This window comes from Microtus oregoni, unplaced genomic scaffold (genome assembly GCF_018167655.1).
Source record: "Microtus oregoni isolate MIOR12 unplaced genomic scaffold, Mior012 000044F_000, whole genome shotgun sequence".
In the NCBI taxonomy this organism is placed as follows: Eukaryota; Metazoa; Chordata; class Mammalia; order Rodentia; family Cricetidae; genus Microtus; species Microtus oregoni.
The window spans coordinates 224,567-236,922 of record NW_024543211.1 but is presented as its reverse complement, the minus strand read 5'-3'; the positions used below and the strand labels follow the sequence as shown (position 1 = coordinate 236,922).

Below are 12,356 nucleotides of genomic sequence, written 5' to 3'. Positions count from 1 at the left end.
AAACACATTAGGCTGTCTCCTAGGCAACCAGGTGAATGGGCTTTTAGTCAGGTCCTCACCTAAGTGTACACTAGGTGTCTAGCAGGCCATGAATTAGCATCTCTATAAGACTTCCTCAAAGCCAGGAGGTATTGGTGCATGCCTTTAATCCCAGCACTTGGGAGGCAGGGGCAGGGGGATCTTTGTGGGTTTGAGACCAGCCTGGTCTACAAGAGCTAGTTTCAGGCCAGGCGATGGTGGCGCACGCCTTTAATCCCAGCACTCGGGAGGCAGAGGCAGGCGGATCTCTGTGAGTTCGAGACCAGCCTGGTCTACAGAGCTAGTTTCAGGACAGGCTCCAAAGCCACAGAGAAACCCTGTCTCGAAAAACCACAAAAAAAAAAGAGCTAGTTTCAGGACAGGAACCAAAACCACAGAGAAACCCTGTCTCGAAAAACAAACAAACAAAAAAATAGACTTCCTCCAAATTTCCAAGAAATAGGCACCAAATATCCTGACAAGTTTCAGCCAACACCTCTCCTCGGGAGATCTACATTTCTAACAAAAGAAGAAAGGAACTAAACAATCTTGCTATTGTTACACAGAGACAGCTTGTCTGATGAGCTACGTGATCAGCTCATACCAGGCCTATGGCTTTTATGCTTGGCTGCTACACCATACATAAATATGGGCCTACAGTTAACAAATCTCTAATATTCCCAATTCAGCAACCTTCATTCCTGTATGTCACCTGTTTGTGTGTGTGAGTGTGTATGTGTATGATATTCTCTGTCATGCACAAACACACAAAAATATCAGTAACCTTATTTTCAAAAGTGCTTGGGACTTATAGAGTATTTGGAGTAAAGCAAGTTGCTTTACACGTACACTGATTCTTTAAACATTTGTTCTCTTGAAATTCCATTTTAAAAGAATTCATTTCCTCACTGTGGTGCAGACTTGGATTCAATCACTAATTGTAGGAAACCACATGGTAGTGAGCCTAACAGACATCATTTTCCTCATCATTAGAGAATGAGATGCTTTCAGTAATCAAAACTATTTTCTGTAAAGTAAAAACATCAGAAGACTTCAAGAGAATATTGTAGGGGGCTGGAGAGATGGCTCAGTGGTTAAGAGCATTGCCTGCTCTTCCAAAGGTCCTGAGTTCAATTCCCGGCAACCACAGGGTGGCTCACAACCCTCTGTAATGAGGTCTGGTGCCCTCTTCTGGCCTTCAGGCATACAGACAGAATATTGTATACATAATAAATAAATAAATATTTAAAAAAAAAGAGAATATTGTAAATTTTGGTGAAACAGTCCTTTTCACCAAACCCATTTTCTATTATTGGTAAAGGAGAGAACAGGAGCCGGGCAGTGGTGGCGCAAGCCTTTAATCCCAGCACTCGGGAGGCAGAGGCAGGCGGATCTCTGTGAGTTCCAGATCAGCCTGGTCTACAAGAGTTAGGTCCAGGACAGACTCCAAAACCACAGAGAAACCCTGTCTCTACTCCAAAACCAAAAACAAAAAAAAAAGGAGGGAACAAGAGTGTACAGGATGCATGATGGCCAGTGATTTCTCGGGAATTGATTTTGATTTGAATCTTACAGTACTTCTTTAAGAAACACACACACACACACACACACACACACACATATATATATATATATAATTCTACTTTAAGAAACATATATATGAGAGAAACACTGTCTCAAAAAACCAAAAAAAGGCCAGGCGGTGGTGGCGCACGCCTTTAATCCCAGCACTCGGGAGGCAGAGGCAGGCGGATCTCTGTGAGTTTGAGACCAGCTTGGTCTACAAGAGCTAGTTCCAGGACAGGCTCCAAAACCACAGAGAAACCCTGTCTCGAAAAACAACAACAACAAAAAAAAAAAACCAAAAAAAGAAACATATATATGTATATGTTTATATATTTGTGTTTGTCTCTTGGTTTGTCAATCGTGTCATCTATATTGCTGATTTTGTGAACTATAATTTAATCATATCATGCACTGTCTTTGAAAATGATGGACCTTCACCAATTTGTACTCAGAATATTTCTTATACTCTTTGGTGATAAACAGTTCTACATTTCTCTTCTTGATCTCAGATGCTTGCTTCTAATTATTTAATTTTATTTTTTCATTTATATTTTAATAATAAAGCTTGCCTGAAGATCATGAAGTAAAACAGATGCCATGGCCAGCCTTACACCACAGGCAAGGCTGACACTTAGCTTTAATCCCAGTAGTCACACTAGTTTGTTGTAGAGTCAAATGCTGGTGTCTCATTTCTTTAATCCTATCACTAAGGAGTTGCAGATAGGAAGTGACATGTCTGGACACAGAGAGGAATATAAGGTGGTACGAGACAGGAGCTGAGGGTTGAGTGTTTTGTAGAAACAGCATTCAGTCTGAGGACTTACAGGGACATTATACCCCATTTAATCAGTCTAGCAAAATTCACCTAGGGTTCCCTTGGAGGGGATGCTGAGTCTTAGGAAAAGTTAGATTAATAGAAATGAAGACAGAATCATAGGTTAGACCTAGAGGATGAAAGGTCAATAGAAAACAGCCTGAGTTTATTTCTCAGCCAGCATATATACTAAATATAGCCAAAAAGCAGATCAAAAAGCAGTATAGCCAGCTCCCCACCTCCCTGCACTGTGCTTGGAGGCAGTTCAAACCTGTGCATTATCTGATTCAGCTAAGCAGCTTCTAATCATTAACAAGGAGTGCCCTTGGCTGGCCTGCACTAGCCCAAATCTTAATAGAAAAAATGGACTCTTTCAGCTGGGCAAAATGCTTTTTCTGTTGGCTAACGCAGATGTTATTCACAGCCCTCAAGTTTACTGGAAGAAGTACAGCAGGCATGCTTGAACTCAAAGGGCTTCCTTAAGTCTGAAATGACTCAGGATGATCATTATGATTATTAATATTATGGCAAAAGAGATATTTGTTGTTAATCTCTACCAAGAAGTTACTGCAAGCACTTTGCCAGTGTTTACTTGCTGTCCATTATGATTCAATTTTAACATTAGTAAAACAGTCTATAATTTAACCTTGGTCAATTCTTGCTAATAGATGAAGTTTCAGTTTTCTTTTTAATATCAATGCAGAGTTTTTCCACATAACTTTATAGCTTTTTGTCTGTTTATATGGTAACAATATTGATTTTAAAATAATATCATTCCTCTGCAGTAAAATTCCTATAGGGGAATGCATAGAGGTTAAAATGCCTAGAATGAAGACCATGAGGTGGTGGCTCATGCCTTTAATCCCAGCACTTGGATGGTAGAGGCAGGTGGAGTTTGAGGCCAGCCTGGTCTACAAGAGCTACGTCAAGTACATGTTCCAAGGCTACAGAAAAACCCTGTATCAAGAAAAATGTCTTGAATGTAACCAAACTTCAGTTCCAAACAATCCGTATGTGCATCCTATAACTTTATTTCCACTAAACCAATTTTTTTCTCTGCTTTAGATTATAATTCTCTTTGACTATTTAAATCTTTGTCACCTTTTATAGTTTGGTTCTAATTACTGTTTTGAATTTTTTACCCAAATAGTGGACTATAGATGGTAAATGCCTTGCAGCAATTTCAGAAAATTATTAAGATTCCACAAATAATCTCTCCTAATTTTTAAATTTAGGGCTCAAATTTTTGTAAAAGTATTTTACATGCTGAATAATTAATAGAATCTCCTTTTTGTATATTTTCAGAATATTCTGTATATTTTTAATCGCCAAGGAGACAAAGTTTACTTTACTTCAGCAAATATTTTCTCTAAAGTATGTTCATTTGAATCATCTAATAAAATTCTGTATAATGTTGAAAACATACCTAAATTGAGTATAATTTCAATTATAATAAGTTACAAACTACTAACCTGCAGTACTTTATATCCTAATTTGTTTATGATAAAACTTTTGAGGACTAGAAATTTTCATTGCATGTTTAAGTGAGTTGTATTAGGTAAAATATCTTGAGTAAGAATATAACATCATAGACAGTATGTTTTAACAAAAATAATGTCAAGTTTGTATCAAAAGGAAGCATCCATATCTATATCAATGTAAAATGTATAAATAAGTAGTTACTTTTAAAATTAGGAAAAATTTTCACTTCTTTTCATATCTATTTTTGTCTCTATTGTACATGCCATTGAATATGTATGTCTGTATATGTCTATATAAATAATGTTTAAGTTTTCCACGATGAACAATGGATTTTCCTGCAGTAATTTTTAAATTTCCAGGAAGAAGATGGGGCCCCACAACTAGTCTACCTGGTTGATATTATTACATCAGGATGATAATAGCACTACTATAAGATCTGTTTTGAGTACCAGATGCTCAAGATGGTTCCATCTTAGTTAGCTGAAATGGTATACTTTTTACAATGTTCTGGATTGACCTTCTTATAGGAAGGTCAGAAAAACCTTACCAAATAGTGAGACTATATGCAATTATACCAGACAGTAATCTTGGAACTTAACCATCATTTTACCTTTAAAAGGATCCCAAAGAAAGAACATCGCCCCCATGACAGCTGGAAGTAATTCTTTTTTGGTTTTTCGAGACAGGGTTTCTCTGTGGCTTTGGAACCTGTCCTGGAACTTGCTCTATAGACCAGGCTCGTCTTCTACTCACAGAGATCCTCCTGCCTCTGCCTCCCGAGTGCTGGGATTAAAGGCCTATGCCACCATCACCCGGCTGGGAGTAATTCTAAAAGACTTCCTCTCCTCTCCCAGCAACGTTTGTACTCAGGGTTAGGGACATCATTTAGGGGTTGGTTATAATTGGTATAGGATTGTGGGTTGGATGGGAAATTTTATTTTTTATTTTTTTGGTTTTTCGAGACATGGTTTCTCTGTGGTTTTGGAGCCTGTCCTGGAACTAGCTCTTGTAGACCAGGCTGGTCTCAAACTAACAGAGATCCGCCTGCCTCTGCCTCCCAAGTGCTGGGATTAAAGGCATGCGTGACCACCGCCTGGGGCGAGGTGAAATTTTAAAGGCTCGGGATCTCTTTGAAAAAAAAAAAGGGAAAATTGGATGAAATAATAGATTAGTGTGAGCTCACACACACTAATAATAGTGAGTAATAGAGTGAATGCTTGTGTGTTATAATTTATAGGCAATTGCATTTGTATAGATTCTTATATATTGATACAATGTTAAGTCATATTGAATATTATATGCATTCATGCTTCTACCTCTCCTTAAAATGTTTTATATATTGATACATATTTATCAAATTGCAATGTACATTTCTACCACTGATCAAGATACCTATACATTGTTTACATTTTGAGGTCATTGTCCTCATTTGTTGCAATACTGTATAATATTCTCATGTGAAATCTTAGTCTTTAAGTTAGATAAGTATTAAAAATTATAGATCAATTGTAATCTATGTTTGTCATACTTATAGTTCGAATAATCAGGTTCTTTAGATAAGTAGAGATTATATTCTGCATAGATAGGTAATCCTCAACCACTTCAAAGAACTGTAGAATATGGCATTTAACTAACTTAGAGTTCTGTTGAAGTGAGGCACTATTGCTTCTGGTAGCATTTATGTATTCCCCCAGAGAATATTGAGCACTGAAAGCGCTCCACTTGGAGCTTCTTTTTTTCTTGGCAAAACTGTCTTTTGGGCAAAACCATGCTCATGCCTCAACTACTGAAAAGATAGATGGTATCTGAATATGGACAAACAGGTCTGTTAAATCTTGACAAGACAGGGTAAGATGATTTTGAAATATTTTCTACCTCTGAAAATGATCTGTCAGTTATTCTAGGTCTTAGCAAATGTTGGTCCCTTCAATGTTGCAAATGAGACTTTGCATGATTGCCCAGGTAGCCAGTTATCTCTGTAATTTGTTGCACATTTTGTTTTTTTTAAAAAGATTTATTTATTTATTATGTATACAACATTCCTTCCATGTATGCTTGCCAGAAGAGGGTACCAGATCTCACCATAGATGACTCTGAGCCACCACGTGGTTGCAGGGAATTGAACTCAGGACCTCTGGAAGAGCTGTCAGTGCTCTTAACCTCTGAACCATCTCTCCTGCCCTGTTGCACATTTTGAAAAGTTGCTTGATTGCACTTCCTGCTTACTCAAGTAATATTTCCCTTCTCACATTCAATGGGGTTGAAAACTAGATAGTTGTAGTTACTTTCCTCTCATAACTTGTCCAAATTATTTATTAAACAAGAATTAAACTAGTTAGGATGGGAAAATTGTTGAATATATTGTTCTTATTGTATATAATTTTGTATTGGGCTTAGAAGTCTCTTATTTCGAAAAAACAAACAAAAAAACTCTCTTATTTATACAAAAGGGGGAGATGCTGTAGAAAGAATTACAGCGAGTGGTTTCCCGCCCATTGGGGCGTGGCATCTTATACTATACTTGTCAATGTAGAGCATGAGTTTGGCCGCTTTTCTGGCTGTGTGATTCAGATTCTGATCTCTGTTCAAGCATAAGATTATGATTTAAGAGTCCATCCCTAAATAAGTATACATTTATTTCTCAATTCTGAGCTGGTGTTGTATTTCTTTAAAGCATCCTTCTTCAAGAAACACTAAATGGGAATCATTGAAATGACTAAATGAATTTTTTCCATTGTTGACCATGAAATAATAGAAACCGGGTTCACATTGTACTTGACTGAATGAACAACCTCCCAGAAAAGATCATGTATTTCAACAAGTTTCTCTCCATAGTGGTTTTCTTTCAGTTTTCTGTGGATCTTTAGTAGGAGAAGAAGCCCTTCTATATGAAATTCCTCATTGTATCCAATGAATCTCAATACCCTCAAGTAATTTCCTGACATTTAAATCTACTGTGTTGTGCTTGACATTAATCAGCCAGCTTCCTACTTATACTGAAATGCTTTCAACATCATTATAGGCTTGATCTCTAAAGCACATAAAAGATAGCAGAAACAGTTGTTATTCAGTCCTCAGGACTTTGGTAACCTGCTGTTTTAATTGTTTTGTTTGCCTATCTGAGTAACTGTGTGGCTCTCAATTCCTGTAACTAATTGGAGGCATCATTCCTGGCTCTATTTGTTTTTATGGTATTGGATGATGGTGCTAGAATGTAGGTATTTTTTTATGTCAAGTATATGCTGCTGTGCTGAGCTTCATAATTTCTTGAATTTTAAAAATTGACAGAGGGCATCACTCTGATTGCCAAGATGCCATGTATTCATAACATTAATACTGCCTGAGTATTCTGAGTCATTAACTGGAGTGAAAACAATTCTTTGTGGGAAGTTCAATAAAAGTCTTTCAGATCTTTGTATACCATTCTTTGTTTCATTCCAGTTTACAATGGAAACAGGGTCTCAATGTGTATTTCCACCTCTCCTGGACCTGATTGCTTAGACTTGACTGGCATTCAACTCAGAGACAAAGATTCCCACCTCTGTTTTCTGAGTGTTGTGGTAAAAGGCACAATACTTCAATACACCCAGTTTGTCCATCTTTTTTTCCTTTCTGTAGTCAGTAATTTTTTTGTACAATATTCTCATGCATACAATGTACTGTTCAGCTTTTCTGATTTTCTCTCCTTATGAATTGATATTTCTCTTATAAGGTGGTACAAAGGATATAGAGATAAAATTTACTCTACTTTTAAATTTCATTCTAAAGTAACTGTCTATGTCATGGAATAAGAGTGGATAACACCAGAATCATACAACTGTACTGTCAAAGAAGTATGCATTCCAATGTTGCTACTGTCATGCTTACATTGTACACACGTGTGGTATATTTTTGAAGGCAGTGACCTATGATGATGTGCATATCATATTCACTAAGGAAGAGTGGGATTTGCTGGATGCTTCCCAGAAGAATCTCTACAAAGATGTGATGCTGGAGACCTACAGGAACCTCACTACTATCGGTAAAAATAAATTTCTTTCATGTTTCAAAATATGGAGACAACTTTTCGTTGGTTTATGATTTTGTTCTGTAATTTGATTTAGAAAGAAGGAGAATGAGGTGAATAACACAGTCATTGTTCTTAGGATAATAAGCTAATTATTTCACAGTGTTAAAAAATATAACATACATATTTTGGTACTGTACTTTAGGATACATTTGGGAAGACTATAACACTGAAGAACATTGTCAATGGTGTAGAAGGCATGCAAGGTAATTTTCTTATGCAAGTTTATAACAATGTGCCTCTGCTGAGTTTATAATGTGTTATGACACTTTTAAACAAAACAACAGTGTAAATAAGCACAGCTTTAAATGCATCGATGGTTATTAAATTCTCACAAATCCATATAGCTCAATTTCCTGTATGTGAATTGCATTTGCAAGGCATTCATTTAAGAAAAAGTCAAGGAAGCAATGACTATACAGATTTTACCATTAACCATGAGAGCTGTATTATACATCTACCAGTCCATTTGTTTCTTGTTACTCATGACAGAAAATGTATACACATTTCAGTGATGATGAATATAGCTGCCAAACTTCCTACTAAATCAATAGCCCATGGTAAGCCTTGTATTACTCATATAGTTTTTGTGACTGTGTTAAGTTTAATGAAAGCAGCTGTTGGAGTCAAGGATCAAGGGGCAGATGTTGTGGAGAAATCTTGGTATCTATACCACAAGTCTGAGGAAAAAAAGTCAAACCGTGAGGATTCAATGTGGAAATCTTTTATTGACTATTCTTCCTTTCTTATATTACATATATTTCATATATTTCATATGTTACTCTTGACACAAGAGTATGAGCATAGGGATATGGAAATATTTAGCATACCTCTCCTTAAGAACAATTATGAAGATAAAATGTAGTTCCAATGTAGAGTATACTTATTGAGTTTGATACAAAAATGCAAAGTTAATTCATTTTCTACCATCATTGTTAATACATAAAATCACATTGTGAAAAAACCACGATGAGTTCTAGGTCTGTGCAAATATTTTAGGTGTCTTAGTTCACTTAGCAAATGTATAATGATTCACGATATAGTAAAATTTATAAATGTAGTAAAGTTGGTAAAGCACTCAGTGTATGCAGTTCTCTTCAAAAATGTAAAAAATATAATAGAAAAATATAGGTATAGATGAAAATGTAAACCATTGCAGAAAGGCAATTATCATTACAAATATTTTTTGAGATGCAAAATGACCCCTAATGGGTAAACAAACCATGATTTAAAACAAAGTTATAGAACCATAATGTTTGATGCCTTTTTACAATTGGAAAAAATATGAAGTTAATTCATATAGAGATGAGGTTTAACAGTGCATTGAATGTGGTGAAACTTTTATATGCATAAATTATCCTTGCAGGATTGAAAGAAATCAAACTGGAGCGACGTTTTCCGTATATTCTCACTGTGCTAAAGCCTTGTGTTATAACACTCATCTTCTAAGGAATAAAAAAACACATACCGGAGAAAAATGCTCTAAAATTAGGCAATGTGATAAAACCTTTCTTCATCACAATCATCTTCAAAGGCATAAAAGAACACATACTGGAGAGAAACCCTATGAATATAATCAGTGTGGTAAAGACTTTACTCAATACAGTGTTCTTCAAACTCATAAAAGAACACATACTGGAGAGAAACCCGTTGAGTGTAATCAGTGTGGTAAGGCCTTTGCTGACAACAGTGCTCTTCAAAAACATAAAAGAACACATACTGGAGAGAAACCCTATGAATGTAATCAGTGTGGTAAGGCCTTTGCATGTCGTAGTCATCTTCAAGTGCATGAAAGAACACATACTGGAGAGAAACCCTTTGAATGTAATCAGTGTGCTAAGGCCTTTGCAGTTTACAGTAAACTTCAAAGCCATAAAAGAAGACATACTGGAGAGAAACCCTATGAATGTAATCAGTGTGCTAAGGCCTTTGCTGACAACAGTTCTCTTCAAAAACATAAAAGAACACATACTGGAGAGAAACCCTATGAGTGTAGTCACTGTGGTAAGGCCTTTGCTCAACAAGGTAATCTTCAATTGCATAAAAGAACACATACTGGAGAAAAACCCTATGAATGTAATCAGTGTGCTAAGGCCTTTGCTGACAACAGTGCTCTTAAAAAACATAAAAGAACACATACTGGAGAGAAACCCTATGAATGTAATCAGTGTGCTAAGGCCTTTGCTGACAACAGTTCTCTTCAAAACCATAAAAGAACACATACTGGAGAGAAACCCTATGAGTGTAATCACTGTGGTAAGGCCTTTGCTCAACAAGGTAACCTTCAATTGCATAAAAGAAGACATACTGGAGAAAAACCCTATGAATGTAATCAGTGTGCTAAGGCCTTTGCTGACAACAGTGCTCTTCAAAAACATAAAAGAACACATACTGGAGAGAAACCCTATGAATGTAATCAGTGTGCTAAGGCCTTTGCACGTCGTAGTCATCTTCAAGTGCATAAAAGAACACATACTGGAGAGAAACCCTTTGAATGTAATCAGTGTGCTAAGGCCTTTGCAGTTCACAGTAATCTTCAAAGCCATAAAAGAACACATACTGGAGAGAAACCCTATGAATGTAATCAGTGTGGTCAGGCCTTTGCACACCATAGTCAACTTCAAAGGCATAAAAGATCACATATTGGATAGAAACCCTATGAATCCAATCAGTGTATTAAGACCTTTGAATATGAAAATAGTCTTCACATTCATAAAAGAATGCACACTAGAAAGAAACCTTATGAGTGAAATCAGTGTGGTAAGGCCTTTACAGAACCCCTGTACTCTTGAAAGGCATAAAATAACACCTACTGTAGAGATATTGATGAATGGAATTTGTGGTAGGTGGAGAAAGGTCATTGGTTAATCAAGAAACTGCCTTGGCCCATTTGATAGGCCAGCCCTTAGGTGGGTGAAGTCGACAGAACAGAATGCCTGAAGGAAGAGGGAAGTGAAGCAGACATCATTTCCTCTCCTGTCTGAGGAAGATGCAATGCAGCCTGCCACCAGGGCAGACATGCTGAATCTTTCCCGGTAAGCGCACCTCTTGGTGCTACACAGATTAGAAATAGGCTAAATTAATATGTGAGAATTAGCCTAGAAGAGGCTAGACATAGTGGGCCAAGCAGTGTTTTAATTAATACAATTTGTGTGTTGTTATTTTGGGGCCCAAACTCGCCAGGCAGCCGGGACCTGGGTGGCAGGAAGCGGCCCGCAGCTCCTTCAACAGAATGGTTTCTATGTGGACAACTGCTTCCACATAAAGCCTGAGAAAGCTTGGGAAAGAATAAAGCATGTTTTCTTGGTAGCAGCAATTTCTCATTATGCTCTGCTTGCTTGAGGCAAGCAAGCACTTTCATTTAAGAGAGGCTTCCTGACTGAGCTTTAGCTGCAAAACCCTGCAGCTCTTAAGAGGTCCTGCCAAGAAACACTTAAATGGTGTTGATAAAAGCCAACTGAATGCTTCTTTGTTTTCAGCAGTAGCAGGAAAAAGTGCCATTTTAAAATGCCCCCTTCTGGGCTGTCCTGCCAGGGCAGACTCTGACTCTTTCAGGCAGGCAGTTGACTGAGTGTGGTCTGGGAGCAGAATGCTTCAGCTTGCTTGCTGGCAGGGACCTTGAAATGCCATAGACTTGTGGCAATAAACATGGCTACCGCTGGTACCTCAACCATGAAGCTGAAAGCTAAGGCTGGATCTAGCCGCCAAAGCCACGGCTTTAATCTTGCCCATATTGCTCAGTAGTTTAAAAGCTCATGTGGTCAGAAAAAGAGAGGGAGATATATAGTAAAGAGAGATTCAAAAACAAAGAAAACCTTTAAATGATTTACAGTGTGTTAAGAATATATGCAGGCTAAAAGTTAAAGTTCTTAAAATAAAAAACAAATAAAAGGGAAGAAAGAGAGTAGTTGGGTGTGGTAGCACACACCTTTAATTCCAACACTTGGGAGGCAGAGGGAGATTGACTTCTGTGACTTCAAAGTGTGGTATTACACGCCTTTAATCCCAATGCCTGGGAGGCAGAGAAAGGCAGATCTCTGAGAGTTCAAGGACAGCCTGGTCTACAGTTATTCCAGGGCAAAGATATACAGAGAATATAAAATAAAAGTAAAAATAAATGAAATAGAGGTTAAAGTAAAACCACACAAAGATGGAAAATACACAGAGAATCTTGATACTGTATGCTATTGTACTCTCTTTGAATTATTTTAATGGTGAGGAAAAAGCAACATCTGCTAAAAGATATTTGTTTATAAATGCTGCTGAACTAATCCAAGATAGATATTTTGAAAATACCTTGACTTCAGAATTTGGATCTAAGGATATGATACTTTGGAAAAGAGATTCTTCTTTTGTTTTCACAGGATAAGACCCTATGGATTGCTTCTATTCTAATATGGTATGATAGAC

General features: G+C 37.1%; 1 protein-coding gene across 1 annotated transcript; it reads left to right on the top strand.

Moving 5' to 3' along the window:
* Positions 1–7,867: 7,867 nt before the first annotated feature.
* LOC121434565 (zinc finger protein 431-like) lies at positions 7,868–10,597 on the top strand. Its single transcript, XM_041633507.1, has 3 exons — positions 7,868–7,901; positions 8,092–8,152; positions 9,397–10,597. The coding sequence occupies exons 1-3, from the start codon at positions 7,868–7,870 to the stop codon at positions 10,595–10,597; spliced, it is 1,296 nt and encodes a 431-aa protein (XP_041489441.1).
* The last annotated feature ends 1,759 nt before the right edge of the window (positions 10,598–12,356 follow it).